Source organism: Numenius arquata, chromosome 1, assembly GCF_964106895.1.
Source record: "Numenius arquata chromosome 1, bNumArq3.hap1.1, whole genome shotgun sequence".
Taxonomy (NCBI): Eukaryota; Metazoa; Chordata; class Aves; order Charadriiformes; family Scolopacidae; genus Numenius; species Numenius arquata.
The window spans coordinates 84,972,329-84,991,588 of NC_133576.1; the positions used below are offsets into that span (position 1 = coordinate 84,972,329).

The 19,260-nt window shown below is 42.0% G+C and overlaps 1 protein-coding gene across 1 annotated transcript in view; it reads right to left on the reverse strand.

Annotated features, from left to right (window-relative positions):
- Nucleotides 1–659: 659 nt before the first annotated feature.
- GPC6 (glypican 6) overlaps nt 660–19,260 on the reverse strand; it is a 771,666-nt gene continuing 753,065 nt past the window's right edge. Inside the window, exons 8-10 of the mRNA XM_074168620.1 lie at nt 9,914–10,050; nt 1,315–1,490; nt 660–862 (exon numbers count right to left, since the gene is read on the reverse strand). Of these exons, the coding sequence (XP_074024721.1) occupies nt 660–862; nt 1,315–1,490; nt 9,914–10,050 (516 nt within the window). The remainder of the gene's footprint in view (nt 863–1,314; nt 1,491–9,913; nt 10,051–19,260) is intronic.

Genomic DNA, 19,260 nt, shown 5'->3' on the forward strand with positions numbered 1-19,260 from the left:
TTCAGCTTCTCTACGTTCATACCAATCTGATGTGGTTGGCAGATGGAGCGCGTGACATTCACCGTTGAAACGTACTTTTGTGTTGGAAAAAAAATAATCCAGACTTCCTCCCTATAGCAATGATCATTTTTATGACCTGAATCATCCTACAGAAGTTCCTAAAGGAAACCTGGCTGTCAGTGAAGAGAACGGTTGCATTTTTTTTTTTGTGTTCCTTTCTTGTCTTTTTTTCTTTTTTTCATTGATATTCTGTTGAAATGCAGCAGCCTTGAGTCAGGCCTGATTCAGAAAGAAAACTGTTTCCTTGGTTTCTCCCCCCTTTCTTTTTTCTCGTTAGGGAAAACACACACTGTAAGATCCTTTTACTTTTGCAGCATAAAAGGAAATGAAGCTTAGAAAGTCTCCTGTAATAAAGGTTTGAGAAAGAATTCTCTCAAGAGTGGATATCGTCTTCAGAGATATCTGAAAAAAGGAAGCAGTTCAGTCTGGCACCTGGTACTCTTTGGGAAAACAAAAAAGGGAAGCAGGTTGCAGTACTGCTCTCTTCTCATAGAAAACGGCAAGTGTTTGTGGCATGGTCCATTGTCCAAGATTATAAGAAAAGAAGCAAGTTGACTGTTTCTGTAGCTAAAACACAGTTTCTTTGACCAGATCCAGGATTATCTCCACTGTCTCTGCAGTACGAGACTGACGAAGACGACAAGCAACGTCTGCAGTGACCAGCCAGGTTGCATGGCTGAAGCCTCCACCTCCCTCCTGTCAGAGTCGACCGGTGGTGCTTCGGTGGTGATGAAGTCGAACTCAGTGGGACAGATGTCATCTGTACAGCCGCTTCCACTGCCTGAGCCACTGGTTTCATCACCTGGCACAAGGGAGTGAGAGAAACAACATGAGGGCCATGTGTTACAGTGTTTGTCCCTTTTCTCTGTTCCCATTCCTCCCAGCACTGTGGTGGGCATGAACACTTTGGGAATGGGGAAGTGTTGGTGGGGCTAACTTTCATTCAGTAAAACATCCAAGTGAAAGCCACCGTGATTTAATGAGGTGCTTAAATGCCTTTCTGAAAAAGGTGTAGACTGCTGGCATTATGGAAAGCCCTCAGCATCTTGATGCATTTGACCTGAAGATAAGCAAGAGAAGCAAAAGAAACAAATATATAATTGGAATTTCATTGGACAGAAAAAGCCTTGTTTTTATGTTGTCAGCAGCACAGAGTACAAAAAACAAAGAAAGCCATTCCAATGGAACCAATTTATAATCATGTTTCAAAAATATACTTATTTAATGGTTAATTAATGGTTAATGGTTTCTTACTTGTATCCTGGAAGTTGACATCATTTCCATTATATGCGTTCTTCAGTTTGTTAGTCATGACACGTAAGGCCATGATTTGTTGTCGAATGAATGTATCTGGCCTTGTGATGTCCACATCTACTTCTGGGTTGTTGATCTGGTTGGTCAAGCCATCGTTCATAATCTCAGGCAAGTATCTATACAGCAGGATAAATGATTAGTTTAAAATAAGTTTCAGAAACAAAAGACTGGACAGTAAATGCTTTGCTAAGCAATTTGACACTGATAACAATCGCACAGTTCTTAAACAGCTCTAGTGAATCCATTTAAAATATATGGTTTTTAATTTTACAGACTCTAAAGGCTTCTTTTAGTAGCTCAGCAGCATGGAGAGCAGGAAGGATTTAATCTCTCCAACCCCCTAATTCTCCACATACTCCCCAGCAAGTGAAGAGGTTCACCAGCCAGCAGCAAGTCACCGTATGTTCAGATCCTCTACTGATACGAATGGTTACACACTAAATTAAGCATCTAACAGTGCATTCTTCTGTTTTTATTTCTTTCTGCTTAAAAATTATGAACTGCTTTGTTTTATATATAGTGTATTTGTTGTTCTAAGATAGTTTAGAAGGATCTCCTGAGGCATTATAGCTCTCCTTGTTTAAAGGAAGCACTTGATTAATTTTCTTCTACAGCTCTTCCTTACATCCCTTTTTTGACCACCGTGAGCAACATCTCTAGCCTATCCGACATCCAGGCCCATAAATGGCATTATGAGTTCACCAGGCTCCGATATTCTCTTTGATTTGGTCCTTATTCCTTACAAACAGGCTATACTTATATCTTCCACTTGCTTTGTGCATAGCATGTTTAAAGTATGGCACTTCCTATCCATCCACACATCTGAATTTTTTATTCAGGCTCTTATCATTTCTTGATTACTGCAGCATTCCCTTCTCTGACCTTGGTAAATGCAGTCTTAGGTTGCTCACAGACAGCAAAAAAAATCAGCCCATGCCTCCAATCACCCTACAGTAAAAGTCTTCATCATCTTTTGTTCAAAATGCACACTTTGTCCCCTGCTGCTCTTTGTCCTCGTGAAACTTTCCTGATAGGCATCTGCAAAGCTACCTTTTTTCCTACTTTGAATCTCTGTTAAAAATTATCTGTGCGTTTTACAGCTGCTAAGCTGATAAAGGACTGGTATCATTTCTCTGTGCTGACATGGTATCACGAGAAAATAGTGCATTGCTGCTTCCCTGTTCTCCCTCATCTGCCTTTATTTACCTACTATCTTTGTCTCACATTTAAACTGCAAGGGATTTGGGGAAAATCTACCCTTTGTTCACTTTCTTTATCATGATATGATCTATTTTGTAATTAGTTTGCATACCAGGCTATTCTACCGATGTTTGTGGGACTCTTTATGTGGGTATGTGCTCAGGCAGTAATGACAGCACGGTTTAGCTTACTAATGGCAAACTTTCGTGATGCCTGGCACTGAATATAATTTAAGAGTATTTTACTTCACTCTCTTTTGTGCCAGCCCAATTCTCTACCAATAGTCAAATTTGATGCTGGTGTAAATGTTACATTCATATTGGTCTGGAAAAGAAATATATCCCTTAAAAATAAGTGTGAAAGTAAAGGAGAAGAAAGGACTTTCTCAGTTGAAGTCGTGGTTAAGGTACTGCATCTGGAGGTTCACAAAATGACGACGGCTTTGCTGCACTAGGGAAGGGTTTAGTCTCATCGTAATAGGTACTTGCTTTGCAAGATGAGACTCATTTGTCATCAGTGGCCTTTGAAAGCTTACATGAGAATAATCCTGGGGGAGTGTGAGCATATAAGAACAAAACATGACTGCCAAAAATACCTGGCCTCAAACTGTGTGTCCTGTTGTTTCACTGGTACCATAACAAGAAATAACAATGCTGTAGGGATCCCATCCAGACTCCTGTGGTACAGGCTTAACTATGGTGAGAATACAGAGCCACTTCCCCTAGTACAGAGGACCGCAGACCTCAGTGTTATGAATCACTAAAGATAGCAATTGGAAATAATTCTTCCGAGCTGCCTGGAGGCAGCAGGATGGAGACCTTGGCACACAGGGAAGCTCTGGGCTGCAAAGGAACAGCACCTCCATCTGTCACACGTCTCTACAAATGAAACAGCTGCTGTAGATAAATTACTCAGCCTAGAAGTAAATCAGCGATTTCAAGGTGCAGTTGATTAAAAAAAGTAAGACTGTAAGAATTGCCCTGCTGGCTCTGAGAGGATGTCCATCTTGCCCGGTATCTTGTCCATGACAGTGGCCATAGCTGTTAGCAGCTCGAAGTGATTCGAAATCGCTGCGTGGCGGATTGCTTCCCTTGTTTATGAAGGGTTATCTGCTCTTTATTGCAAGCCATCCATGAGAAGCTATGGCTAGTTTTGAACAGCAGTTCACAGGCTTTCTTTGGCTGATTTATGTTTGATTTCATCTTGTCTTATCATCAATAATAAAAGAATAATGTACTGACTTCTTACTAAGCTTTTGATATGGAGACAATATGAGTTAGTTTGGAGATTTAAAGCAGTTAGAGAGTGCTTTGGTGTGTGCTTTTTATTGAGGTTCATATTCTGCACTCTGATCAGATCAGTGTGGATCTGGTGTCCTTCTTAAGACCATCTAGCTGTAAATGGGCCAGCCTGTTCAGTCGTAGAAAGTGACTCAGTCGATCTGTCACATTCCCCCTAGTATCTGCCTTGGGATCTGGTGATCCCAAAAACATTCCTGGCCTGGAGGGGTTAACTTCTCAGGAGAACAGTCCAGTGCACCTCACCTAGATGTGTAAGGGAGCCATACTGGATGTGGGTCACAAGAAATCCATTATCCTATGATTGCCTAAAGGTCAGGTCAGGCTTTTAGGGCATGAACCCAAAAGAATTAAATGGGCTGAAGATTCATCTTTAGCTTTACACAGATGCCAAAACTTGTATGTCTAAATGCAAATGTCTGCGTATGTGCAGAGTCTCACTCTTGCCAGATCTAGTCAACACAAGATCTAGTCAAAACTAGTCGGGAGTTTATTCATCAGTGGAGCAGGGACAGCTGTTGGAGTCCCGTGTGCCTTTGGCCAGATGACTAGTTCATTAGATTTCATCTGCTGGGATTTAGTTGCACAAACATAGACATCTGGTGCCATTTGAATGCTCTTAGTTATTTCTCCTCTTCTCTTTACTAGCCCTGAAAGGTGTGACTTGCCCATAGGTCCTGCATTGTATCTACAGGCTTGAGGTGGAGATCTTGTACATCTGGGGCACCTAAAATTATATTAAGTGTTTTTCTTTAAGCATCTGAATTGAGTCTTGAGGGCCACTTTAGCCACCGAGGGATATGCTGCTTGGTGTCCTTCTACTACTCTGCTAAGGTTTGAATATCCCGTAGGTCCAGTGTCTTATTTGCCAGCTCCATAGTCAAGATGTCTTGACTATTCAAACCATCTCACATATCAGTGTCTAAGTGTGTTCAGGCAGTTGAAAACAGCCTCACTGACTTCACTGAGAGGATATTAGGGGTCTCTTAACATTGGTGATTTTTAAAATGCTGTAGCAGTTCTTGCCCAGGCTCTGGTCCAGGTGGGAGGTAGTGTCCTGTGTCATACTCATCTCAGACATGCCGGAGAGTCTCAAGTAACACTACTCTCTCCTGGGCAACACAAATGACTTCTTATTGTCTCACCCACAGGCATCTATGTTTAAATGCATGAATCTACATGTCTGAATGTGAAGCTGGATTCTGCCCTCATTACTGAACTAGCTCACCTGCTTCCTCAGGGAGGAAAAAAAAAGCAGAAAAACCTATATTGAATGTAAATATCTTTGAATTGTTTTCCCTTCTTGAAAGCACTAGTACAGATACGGGAACACGCAGCCCAAGGTGTTTCTTGAGTGACAGCCTCTGAGAGGCAGCCCGGCACATGTTCTGACAAAAGCATTTTGATGTGTGGGGGGTAGGGTTAAATCACACCGAATAGGAAGCCATGTCTTGGGACCACTTTTTGACAGAAGATTTGTTGCTGGCTAGGCAAAGTTGTTGAACACAGCTGCTTTTGCTGCAGTTCTGTAAGCGGAGACACCCCCTGTGAATTTTAAGCTTTGCTGCTGCTTCTGCTCACGTTAATGATCTCTTTGTGCGCCTGGCCATTGCAAGAACTGTACACCCAATATAAATGAAAAGAGAAGTGCCAACCTGAATTAGTGTCTGGTCTTTGCATTCTTCTAGCAAAAAAAAATTAGCTTTCTTAGCCCTCTGAGTATAGAGAAGCTGAACAATACTGTTTGCTTTCTGCTGTTTGCTCCTTGCTCAGCTATGTCAGGATTTTAGTGTAATTTACATTGTTTTCTGAAATATTAATGTTTTCTGTTCCTCTTAGCCTTTCCACAGTTCTTGCTTGTCTCAGCAGACACAACAAAGATGTGTTTTGGCACATCATAGCCAAGCACCACAAAACCTATTTAACAAACACCTCTTACCCCCCCCCCCCCCTTTTTTTTTTAATATCCAGTTAATGTTCCAATGTGTCTACTTCCTTTTCAGATCTAAAAATGACTGACGAATCTTTCAGGTCATTTATATAAAGGCTGTGGCAATGGAAAAACAACAAAAAAGCAGGAACCTTCTGTTTTTTAAAAGACATCAGCCTTAAAGGGTAGCGTTCTCCATATTTTGCTGCTGCAGCAGTTGCTTACAGTACGACCAGAGCATCCCAGCTAGGCAGTCCTGGAGTTTTTCCAGGTGCACAGAATTGTAGGCAGTAGAGTACAAAATAGAGCACAGGCATACTCAGGCTGGGCTGGGGCTAGGCAGTCACATCTGGTCCAGAAAGATAAGTGCAGTGGAAAATTGGCTTTTTTGGCTAACAAGATCACCTCATCTGATTCTGTTTGCTCAGGAGGTAATCCCCATAGGATATTTTCAGGTTTGTTTTTTTTTTTTTTTTCCTCCATCTTGGAGAAAAGCTCGAGGATACAGAAGGAGAGGAAGAAAATGGCTCACCTGCCATTTTGTTGGAAGGAAGAAGCTGAAAATGTAAACTAGAGACATCAATTATGAATAGGCAGTTTTTACACTTACCAAGAAGTGTTTTATTCACACTTTTGCTAGTGGTGCTAAGTGATCTTTGCCTATCTCCGGGTAAAGGCCATCTTTGCCTGTCTCCGGATAAAGGCCATTCAACTCATTCTCATTGCCAGCCTTGCTGGTTGCTGTTCTCACTTCAGTAAAAGTCACTTATTCAAGGGCTAATAACTTGGATTTGGTTTAAGTCCTAAGGCCTGAGTTCCACCATTCCTTGGAGAAATCCTTAATTTCTGAAGAACATCTACTAGTGAAGAGGTTATAAGCTGTTGCTAAGAATTTTTCTGCATATAGGGAAGGAGCTAAACTTTTAAAGTTTGGTCTTAGTGATGTTTTTTAGAGCCTAAATATCTTTAAAAAATCTGTCTCTGTGCATCTGGCAGCAGACATTGATTCTTTAAACAAAAAACTATGTTCAAGTTCTTTTGTGACTAAAGATATGATGGGGAAGTCCTGTTGGGCATCTCTCTAAAAGGCACTCTGTCTGAAGTAGCTATTATTATTTTTTTAACATGGATTTTTCAGAAAAAGAGATTCATCCACCTAATAAATGTTTTTCCATTTCCACAGCACTTGGTTTCTGCCTCATGTGGCCTGATTAAAACCATTCTTTGTACAGGATCAGCAACAAGCCAAGTGCACCCTTTCAGAACGCCAAATGGATGACTGTGTTACCCCATGATTATTGGAGAATTGGTGACCTTCATCTGGCGACCTTATGTCACTGTAAATTAATCATGGTAGCAAAGTGATATCTGGAGAGTGTAATAGCCACAAGTGACCTTGGTGTAATGCCTCTCTCAGGACAAAGCCTAGCTTTCAATTTCTGTGATCTTGGCTTTGTAACTCTTTTCCCCTGTAAAAACAGCATAGGAAGGTAATGTGTAAAATGAAACACAAGGCATAAATATCCATCTGGCAATTCAAAGTTTCTAATTCTTTATAACACCAAAAGATCTGATTAAAAAACAGCAAGAACCTCCTTTCCCAAGAGTAGTCAACACCATGTTGTCTTCTTACTTGTAGTGTTAACGTCCAGGGTAATAGGAGCTGGCTAAAATTCCTGTTTTCTATAATGGGATGTTGTCATATTCTCTGGAATTCAAAATGCAACTCTCCGTATAGCACAGGGGTGCTTATGATGGGTGACACAGTGAACATAAATAGATATATACAAATTGACTGGGTTTTGCCACCCATGTTCTTGTGAACTAGTGTTTGGTATCAGGTACTAATCAGTATGAACAAGGAAACATTTATGGCTTTTCTTTAGGCTGAAGTAAATGTCCTTGTTGACTAGCCAAGAGGTGATTTTGCATCTAAAGCTAGTTATTTTCAATAATGTTTTCAATATCATTTGAGATACAAGATTGCCATTTCAGATGGCATTCTATGGTATCTCTCTAATTTATTACTGTTCTCTCCACCTGAAGCATTTATCAAATTCTGTTATTAAGACTATGAATATACATTTTATCTGTGAATGGATATGAAGTAGAAACTGGACATAGGAACAGTGGCTGGGCCTGCTGAAACCGTATTTTTAGGTGATGCTTTGAAGATGTAATTCTACATCCAGTGAAACGTCTGTGTTAAATTAATCAAGATGATTATCAACAGAGGATAGCTTTTCTCAAAGGCTCCAGAACATTAATCTCAGAAAGCATCATGAAAATAACCAGGCTTCTCATAAGATACATACTGCAAAAGGAGGGTGAAAAACTACATCCGTAAAATGCACCTCCATAACTCCCAACAAATGTAGAAGTTGTGCCAGACCCTTCAGGACAGGAGCAGAAGCAAGCTGAGGAGTATCAGCCCGATGTGGTACAAACACTGGCGTTGGTCATAGAAACCAGGAGGGATATTAGCAGATTTTACTGCTCTTTTGTAAAAAGAGCAGCATATATCTCTTATTAGTGCATGCATCCTGATGTGATGCATGGCATCAAGCTGGGAGGTCTGGAAACTCCGTTTAACTACTGCAGCATGCTGGTCTGGGGTCATATCTTACAAAGCCCACTGACAAGAAGAGATATAGTAGAGGAAGATAAAACCACATTTTTATTTCTTTCTTCACACTGTTTCTTTGTGGTGAGTTCTGTAATAGCCAGACGCTCCTCCTAGCTATCTTTCTCAGGGTTCCCAGAGGCTTCCTCTGGATCTGGGGGCTTAGGGACAGAGCAGTAGTAACTCGCGCTTTTGGACAGATTTGTTCATGTGTGTCTCTAGGTGGGTTCAATGGACTATCAGCATCCCAAAGAGCCCTCTGCTCTTGTCTGTAAAATGAATTCTTTCAAGCATTATGTAGTAAGGCTGGGAAAAAGAGTATGTGTTCAGTGCAAAACCTCCCCCTGTAAAGTGTGCTTCTTATAAAAATGGTTAGAAGATGGGGTGGTTGTAATCTATCTATCTGTGAAGCTGTCCGTCCATCCATCCATCTATCCATCCATCCATCCATCTATCCATCCATCCATCCATCCATCCATCCAAAATGGCATGTAGCATGTTTGTGAGGGTTTTTTGTTTGTTTGTTTGTATGCTATGTTTTTTTTTGTTTTGTTTTGTTTTGTTATTGGCTCATTTTTGTATTCTGGCTTCATTTGTATCATCAGGTAAAAGGAAAAGAAAGATTCCAGTCCCTGAGTGCCAGAGAGTATCACTGCTCTCCAGGTTCAGTGCTCACCAGACACTCAAACCTCTCATCTCCTCCTGTCTCCCCAGTGGCACAGGCCATGGCTACAGACCTGAAACCTGACTGCCCCCAGCATGGTCCTTGAGCCAATTCCTCTCTCTCTTTCTCAGCAGGGATAATCAGATCCTCTCCTCTGTCAGCTGACGAATCCACACTGGGACTTTTGGAGACACCTGCTCATCTGCCAGCTCCAGCCCTGCCACAGCCCGAGCCAAGCAAACTTCAAAATTAAAACTCACAGAAAACTATCACAAACAAGAGCAGATGACCACAGTATCTCTGACGAAGAAACATAAGGTCAAGCCTTCTACACAAGATAAGTAGGAGTGTTACATTTATTTTCTGCTGTCTATTTTTCAGTTGTTTTTTTTTTTTTTCCCCAGTAAGTAGCCCTAAGCTTTGCCAGCCAATAGCAAATAGAGCCGAAATTCCAATTTCTGTTTCATCCCAGTATGATATCCCGAGAGTGCAATTGCTTCGCAAGCTGTCAGTCCCAACACAGGGATGCTAAATGGAGCTAAAGAGCTCTTTGAAATCTCAGTATAAATTATCCTTCTGGAGCTGAACCAATGAACATTTTCTGTGTTCACATGCCGACACGCTGTGCACATTTACCCTGACTCACACTCCGGCTTTAATGGCACCTTGACAATAAGTAACCTCGGCTACAAGCTGCGTGTGGAAAATTACTTGTTCTCCCCATTTCCGTTTCACAACAGTTTTGTGAAATGCCCTCAGTTCTGTGATTGCTTTGGGGCGGATGGGGATTTGGACCGAGTGCGGTGGAGAGGGGTCCACCTCACCTCGCCTTGGTGTGGCCGTTCCAGCAGTCCTCCTCGATTGACGGACCGGCTGTCACTCGCTCATCCTTGCAGATTGTGTAGGGTAATGTCGACCAGAACTTTTTAGAGAGCTTTAGCTTTTCTTTAATGTCTGTTACCTGATTAAGAGACAACGAGAGGGAAAACAGGTTAAAAACATCAGCAATGTTAGCTGTTGTGTTAAATAATAGGTTGTTTAATTCCATAATGGTGATGATGGTGAAAATTAAAAGGGCTGAAGCTGCTAAAACTTAAATTCCTGTATTTATGAGCAAAGCATTCAACATTTGGGTTTGGAGAGTACAAATAATCAAAGTCACCTTTTTCCACAGGCAAGACATTAATAAAAGCGTATTACATCTTGCTCTTTCTAGTCTCCATTTGTCTAAGGTTTTCTAAATATACATCTTTCTAAGCATTAATAAGCCTCACAGTCTGCTGAATGTAAATTTAGTTAAACAGTGTACATCAGACAAAGTGTCTCACCCACCACCTTGGTCATGCCTTAGATAAATATTATATTTAGAGCTACATGCGCAGGTTCTAAAAAAATCATGCAGTGCCGAGCTGATGTTGAACTGATTTAAGATACACAGGCTGAATACATTGCAGTACATTAGGATCTCAGTAACAGCGAGAAGTCTGTGTATATACATGCATGCAGAGGCTATATCCATCTTTGCTGTTAGGTGTAGATAAATATCTGCAGCTGGATACAGACTTCACGTTCAAGAAATGTTGGGACAGTATCAAAACAGTTTCTTTATGTTACAAACTCCTTGAACAAGAACTTGATTTGGCATGATTCAGGCAGCAAGCAGGAAAAAACTGAATATCCAGCATTGGCTTAATAAATAAATGCTCTGGCTAAAATGTTATCAGTTCTTGTTTTGCGTTTGGTTTACTAAAGTGGAAAAATCTACAACACCAGACAGAAAACACAACAAAGGGCAGACTACAAAGGATGAATGGTGCCACTGTTGTTCTTATGGAAACAGAAGCAGCTCACGTTAAGTTGTAATAGAATTTAGGGGAGCTTGTTGAATAGCTTTCAAAGGAAATCGCTGAGCTTTATTCTTTTAAAACCCAAGAAATAAAAGCTCTCCATTCTTTCATTCAGTTTTGAGATTGGCTTTTAGGTTGTTGGGGTACAATATTGTACTTGGCTATTTATCTCTTTTATCTTCTGTTCTGAAGACATGATAGCTCTCCGAGCAAATGGCCCACGCTGCTTTGCAGTGCTTAAACTCTGTGGAATGTAACTTTATAAGCCAGGAGACAGAAACAGCCAAGGATGTTATTTCAGAAGCACCATCTGCATTTTCATCAGTAAGAAAGAAGTAGGACAGTATTTGGCTGCACGAGTTGTTGATGGTGTTTCTTGCCATGAGGGACACCTTATAAATCTCCTCCCACCCCTTGCCAAGCCCTGGTTGCTTTGTTTTCATGTGAGATACTAGCAGCATTTGCAAGCCTTTAAAATCTTAATAGGGGAGCCCTGTCAGGCCAAAAATTAAATTCCAGTTCATAGACCATGGGCAAGCCTTCAGCAGCAGTGGGGAGGGACTCAGGATGCTTGCCTTTTCTGATGTCTTTGGTCCATGGGACCAGGGTCTTTGGGCGGACGGTAGTAAAACCCCCAAGGTCCCCACTGGTACAGCTAACCACCGCAAGGAACTCAGTTGAAGTGCCAGCGTTCATGGAGAGGTATGTAAGCTCCTGTTATGCCACAGCATAGTAAATCAGATAGAGAAATCCTATGGGAAATGTATGGAAAACAGTTTGTAGGGAGGAGGGTCAATTCATGTAAGCTTGGGGAACACGAGAGCCAAGGGGACAGATTTTCTCATTTATTGCCTGTGCCTGGATAACTACAGAAGCAATCTGATTGATATTGGTGGTGAGTAATTAGTTTTCAGAGCAGTAAGTTCGATGCTATCTGGAAGTTATTTTAAGCTATTCAAAACTCAGATGTTTAGAGTTATATCCAGGTTTCTACTGTAATCAAATTAGAACTGGTGCTCTAGGACTTGCAGACTTCTGTTTTGAACCACAAGTGGGTCAATACCCATTGGAAAGTGATTTCCCCCCTTGGCCCTTGTAAGGGCTATAATTTGGAATACAAACCTTGTAATTTAACAGAAATCAGCAAAAGAAGGGAGAGAGGTTCTCACAGCTCACATGCAGCACATGGTCCCCAGATACGCCCTGAATATCAAAATGAGGACTCCCATTCCCCAGTCACTTCTGAAGATATGAAATGATGTTTACATACTCTGTGTTCTGCATCTAGACATCAAATCATTAAATTTCCTAACAATAAAGATATTTTTTTTTTTTTTTCATTTCAAAAGTGCACCTGGTAAAGTAAGATGGTCTTACTTTACCCAGGATTGTTGGTAAATGACAGCTAATTAAATCTCACATACATCCCCCCTGAGGTGTCATTCCCATTTTAGAGCCTGGGGGAGAGGGAGACATTTACATAACTCACAAAAAGCAGCAACAGCAAAAACGACTACAGCCTGGGGAAAGGTTGCCATTTGCAGCCCTCTCTAGGTGCCTCCAATTCAGGTGCATTTTAGCACTTGTTATCCCCCTCAGATATTTCCCTTCATAGCTATCCCTCCTTCCCCATTACATCATTTCACCATCGGCCTTTAAACACCTTCTGGACTCAGCCTGCGAAGTCTTGCTCTTTTCTGCTGTGTGACCGGACCTCTGTTAATCCTCTCAGGTTTTGGCAGTGGAGTTCACACATCTGCCTAAACAGTTCCTTGAACCTCTGCCTGAAGCTGGTTTTCTGGAAGCGCAGTGTGGTTTCTAATGGCCTTGAAAGAGGAATGAGGAATACCAGTTGATTCACCTCCTCTTTCAGGGAGTAGCCTGATGGCCACATTCACTTCAGCATGATGGATGTTTGGGCAGGCAACGACTTTGGAGTATCTTTAATGTAACTTTAAATGCAGAATAGAATTAGATGATATGATGCCTGCCATGACATGTAAAACTTTTGCCTGTGGGTTTTGGTGGCTTCAGTTCTGAGATTTCCACAAGCATGACCACAGAAAGTCTGTTATTAGTCCCCATGGTTACACATATTCCTCTGTACATCATGTTGATCACCACCAGCATTTAAAAAATATGTAACAGATGTACAGTCCCTTGAAAATGAGATAAAAGCCACTAAGGATTCAGTTAACATTGCTTGCTTGTGATTTACAAAGTCAGACTACTGTATCCCCCTAGTGATCTGTGGCCTTGTAAATGATTCCTTGGTATTTCCTATTCTTTGAATTAAAGATTAACATTCAAGCTCGGTTAGACTTCTGTGGAAACATTTAAACACGAGACATATGCAATTTTGATATTTTACATATTTCCTTTCCACTTTCTCTAGCAGAGATTTATTGGGATTAAGACAGATGGATCTCTGTGGCTGTAAAAAAGCTTGATTTTCCCTAGCTCTCTTCCTGATGTAGCCCTGATATTATATTGAACTACTTTTTTTTTTCAGCTGCTTTGAAGGTACTAAATTTGTTTTGAATTGAAATACTTTCTTTCTCACAAGAAAAAGGATATAGTAAGAGCCATGCAAAGAGTTACGTTTTTAATTTATTGGGGGATATATAGAAATGGATATTAAAATAGCCTGGCCTTCATCTATAATTGCTGACAGAAGAAAGGCATTACTGTGTAGGTGAGAAAAGTTAAATATTTGCATCATTTCCAAAGAGAAATTCACATCCAGAGTTATGGAAATGGTATAGCGACATGCCCTACATTGAGAAATACAGTTCATTTCTTATTTCTGTCACTGACTTCTTATGTGGCTGAGGCAGTCACATACGTCATGCAGTTCTTCAGCAGGACTTGGAACAGCACCCGTGAGCTCAGTTCCAGTCCTACCAGCACGGGCTCAGTTATAAGCAGGTAAATAAAGCTGACCAACATTTCTGTCTTCTTTACTTACCTTGCACTCCAAAGTAATGAAGCGAGCTAAAAAGCAAGCCCATCATTTTAGCAGGAATCAGACCTTAGCATTCCTTGTTTTGATTCAGGACATCTGGATAAATTGAAAGACTCACCAGGATAATTCAAAAGAGCATAGAAAATGTCATGCAAAACTAAAAGGGAGATGACTACATTTTATAAGGCATGAAAGATCCCAGAAAGACACTCACTTGTCAAGTGGGCAGCCAATTGCCCATGGAATCCACTTTGGTTTAACTTCTGATGAAAAGGCAATTCTTTGGCAGGGGCATAATGTGCACTTAGGAGCAATGGGGGCCAAAAAATATTTTTGGGGCCCTTAGAAACATTGGGGCCCTAAAATAATTTTTAAAAAGTAAATTTCTTTTTTCATCCTCCTCCCCTGACATGTCCTCCCCTGACAAGTCCATCTCATAGTCCTTCAGATTTATCACTCCTACCAATATGATCCCTGCTCTCACAGATTGAGGAATATCGGAAGATGCTAAAATAGTGTTCAAAGATGGTCGAACGCATCCAGAACTGACACAGGTTCAATGCAATAAATGAGATAAAATAAAATGGAGTCTTGCTTGTGTTAATAACAAATGGTTCTCATTAACCTTATTTTCTTCTTCCTGATATTTTTGCATTACATTTTTTTCTTGTTTATTCTGCAATTTGGGAAGATTTTCCTTTTGAAACGCAAGCAGAATATTCAGCTTGCCTTTCTGCCCATACCTTCTCCATGGGGATGCTCAGGAACACCTCAATGCAAAGTTCCATTGAGAGTTAAGCCTTTATTCCATGGAAAAACGTACAATCGTTTCTGGAGGCTCACTGGACGTTGCTTCTCTGGTGTACCAGGGTGCTGCTCTGGGTGATGTACTGGGGGTTGGTATGTTGCGGCACAGCCACTTGGAAGATGTTTCAAGAGGATGTTTGTTACCAAGTGCTGTAATTTCAGGGTCTTCAGGCTGGGTATGTAAAGCGTATCCTGCTGGTGCATTGCACTAACAGAACAGCTATAGACAGTGAGCAGAAAGAGAGGGTTTTGCCTTAGAAAACAGACATGGCCGTCGCAAGCCATGTTCATGTCTGTGTAGTTTCTTTAGTCACACACTCCTTTGCCCTTTAATTCACAAGCAGCATTTAACTAATGCCACTTCTTCATGCTACATTATTTCCAGATGAAAAACCAGACAGATTTCCACTGCCTGCTGCTTGCTTTTCCCTAGATGTGTCTAACATACCCAGCCACGCACCCAGCACCCTTGCAGTCTTTATTAAAAATGATGTGGCGCTTGTATAACGACAGGTAGCTTGATAACAGATTTATGGATATGGCACTTGACCACCTCAGCCGCGTGTGGGATGGTGAAGAGTATGTCCTTCAGCATGGGCATGGCCAGGTAGGGAGAATGAACAGACCATCATGACCTGATTTGTGCTATGCCGTGCCAGCAGAAAACTGCGCTGGACTTTCATACATCCATCAGTATTTCTGTCCATTAGGGATTTAATCTGAAAGCATTCTAAGACTAATGGCCAACAATTTGTTTAAAAGGACTAGGTCAGCAAGCGCGTATTATATACTGTCTGTAACTGGTTGCTATGTTTATCTCCCTGCTACGTGTGGGTGTCGCAGTCAGGGCAAGAATCGTATGTCAGAAGCAGGTTGGTATAGGACAGCTGGGTATTTCAGTTGACACACAGTTTTCCTTGTAAACTGGGCTTAATGAAAAGCTGTTAACTCAGACCCCTAAGTTTTAGGGGCTGCCCCTCGAGAAAGATATAACTTCTGTGTGTCCTTTACTACATCTGCCATCTTCACATAGATGTCTCAGAGGCACTAGGCACTTAAGTATAAGCAACTGAAATGGGCTCCCTCTATCTTACCCAGGTGTTTTAACTTACAGAATCACAGAATCACCTAGGTTGGAAGGGACCCTTTAAGATCATCTAGTCCAACCAAAAAAAAAACAAAAAACAACAAAACAAAACAAAACAAAACAAAAAAAACCACACACCACACACACACAACACACCACGCACAACCCACACACACCACCACCACACCACCCAACACTAATCCATATCCCCGAGCACCATGTCAACTCCTCTCTTGAATACCTCCAGGGATGGTGCCTCAACCACCTCCCTGGGCAGCCCATTCCAATGCCTGATAACCCTTTCAGTAAAGAAATATTTCCTAATATCTAACCTGAACTTCCCCTGGCATAACTTGAGGCCATTACCCCTTGTCCTATCATCTGTAACTTGGGAGAAGAGACCGACCCCCGCCTCTCTACAGCCTCCTTTCAGGTAGTTGTAGAGAGCGATAAGGTCTCCCCTCAGTCTCCTCTTCCCCAGACTGAACAACCCCAGCTCCCTCAGCCTCTCCTCGTAAGACTTGTGCTCCAGACCCCTCACCAGCTTCGTTGCCCTTCTCTGGACCTGCTCCAGCACCTCAATGACTTTCCTGTGGTAGGGGGCCCAAAGCTGGACGCAGTACTCGAGGTGGGGTCTCACCAGTGCCAAGTACAGGGGGACGATCACCTCTTGGGTCTTACTCACCACACTGTTCTTGATACAGGCCAGGATGCCGTTGGCCTTTTTGGCCACCTGGGCACACTGCTGGCTCATGTTCAGCCGAAGTCGACCAACACCCCCAGGTCCTTTTCTGCCAGGCAGCTCTCCAGCCACTCTGCCCCAAGCCTGTAGCGCTGCCTGGGGTTGTTGTGACCCAAATTTAGCTAAAGAGGATCTCTGTCTCTCAGAGGTTTTTCTAAGGCACCTTCATTTCTCCACTGATTAGATATAGGGAGTTTAGGCACATATTTTTGTTTAGAATAACTCATCAGGTGGTCAAAATTTCAATGCACATTAGGTACATCAGTGAGGGCAACCTGCTTCGATTCGGAACAAGCAAAGCAGAACTTCATTTGTTCTATATGGGGATCTTTTTTTCATACGTTATACATTCCCACACTTTCTCACAAAAAAATTTAAATGCCGTGCCTCTGCCAAATCCCCACGCGATTATTTTGCAGCCTTTGAAAAAGCGAAGTGCACAGGGCACGGATTTGGCCGGGGCTGGAGCATGGCGTCCCCCCAGCTGCCGGGGAGCACCCTGGCTCGGGGGGTTCCTGGAGATGGCAGTGTTGCTCAGGCTTTGCGCTGCCGCCAGCCCCCCAATGCACACCCGCAGCCTTTCCCGGAGAATAAGACCGTAGATTGTTCCGCTGAATATAAAACTGACAGCCCTGTTATTTTAAACTCGAAAGTGACAGGCTGTTATTTTAATGAGGTCTGCCAGTGCCAAGGTTAACCAAAGCTTTATTTCCCCTACAAAACGTTAAGGCTGCGGTTCTAAAAAAGGGGGCTGTGAATTTTTACGGTTATTGATACTTTCTCGGCGCAGATAAGTTCTGAGAATTTCACCCAGGCCTCCTTGTGCAACAAATGCTTGTTTTTCCACCTCTCTTTTCTTTTTCAAATTTGACTTTGCGTCTTTAAATGTTCCGGAGCTCTACCAATAACTGCCTGCTCATGATTCATGTTTCTGCACAGAAAAGCAGATGACAGCTCTTCTAATCAAGAACTGACGCCGAATCCCAGTTATAAAGCACAAATGGGCGCTTGGGTAATTTGTGAAATAAAACAAGTGAGCTAGGCGACTTTCCAAAGCAAGACTTTTCTCACCAGAGTATTTTAAAGTGAAATGAAAGGATTTTTTTTCTCTCATTGTCTCTAAGGGCTATCCACATCTTTGACAAGAAAAAAGGCCTTTAATAACAGTAAGTAAAAAATGAATATTGGCCCTACTGAATTCTCAGAGTAACAGATATATAATTTTAAAGAGTTAAGGTGGATTTAGCTCCCATACTAATACTCCTGCATTATGTATCTACATTCACAGTGTAGTCCACAGCAACCCGGCACTGACTCACTTCAGTTACTAGCACCATTTGAGATGCCTGCAGTGACCCGGGCAAGTCTCCTGTATGTTTCGAGCTCTGTGTGACTGCCTGGTGTACTGTCTTGGATGACCTAGTTGCATTTTGTTTCATTCAGCTTTGATCTGAAACAGGCATTTTAAAGCAATTCAAGTTGCCTCTTGTATGGTATTTTTAAGGAAAATAATTTACATGTCTGCATGAATGCTAACATGTGCTTGCAGAAGTCTCCTTGCCGTCTGTGGCCTGGCAATACTTGTGCCACAACTTTGGATATTACCTGGCTCCAGGGGCAGGTGCCATTGCCCAGGACTGTCACGGCTCAGAGCTGACAGCCCCGTGCTCAAAAATAATACAAGCAAAGCAAGCCTGTGCCTTATGGCACTATCTTTTTGTGTCTTAACCCTTATCTGAAGACCCTACCTCCAGCAGTCTTCACAGCTCTGCAGAGAGCTTAACGCTGCATCACATCATCAAGTGGAGACTTTTTTTAATAAAAACACTGACATTGTTGCTCACAGGCAGGTAGAGCCTGCCACCACACTCTTCCCACATTCCACATTCATTGTGGCTGGGAAGAGAGGAAGGGGAGGAGTCTGTCAAATGGTGGAACAACCTGGACTAAACTTCTACTCCTTCCCATAAATGTGTACATTTACCCTGGCCCTTGCTCTTGGCTCGATTTGTACAACCAGCCTGCCTCCTTAAGTAGCTATGTCAGGCCAAGTTCGCTGCACTTGGCTCCCCAGTAAATAAAAACATTGCTTTTGGAAAGTGGTAGCTACTGGAAACACCAGTGCCCTGAAATGGAAATCTGTAGGAACTTGAAGCAGCTTTCCCTTCTCCTAAAATATTTGGGAGCAGTGCTAAAAAGCTGGTCTATAAATCTTATCCAAGCAAATCCAAAGCACTTGGAGGAATCAGCTTTTTATTGCAGATAAGTACAAAAGTAGCACCAGAAATATGCTGGAATCTTAAAGATAAAATGCCAGAGGCTTTTCTATGGCAAGGCTTAGCCATTAAGCACAGATTCTTTGTGAACAGTCCCTCATCTCTCCAAGCAAAAATGTTAATAGCTCATGTAAACAATTACTGATAGAGTATTTCAAGCTTATATAGATTGTAATTTGTCCTGGAAATGTTCATCTGGTACCAGTAATGAAGTGCCTGTTTCTTCTCTTAAAACTCAAGGGTTTACGGGGAACTGCATGTGTTATAACAGACAAGTAGTTCAAGCCTCCCAGCAGCTGTGAGAAGCATATGACTTCTAAGGGCAGCAAGAGCTGGAATAAGCCCTTTCGTAACAGAGCAAGAAGGGTAATTGTACTTCATACTTGAAGTAGCCTTACATTTAACTTCATTTCTTCTAGTTGTTACTTCTTGACATAGCTCCACTGC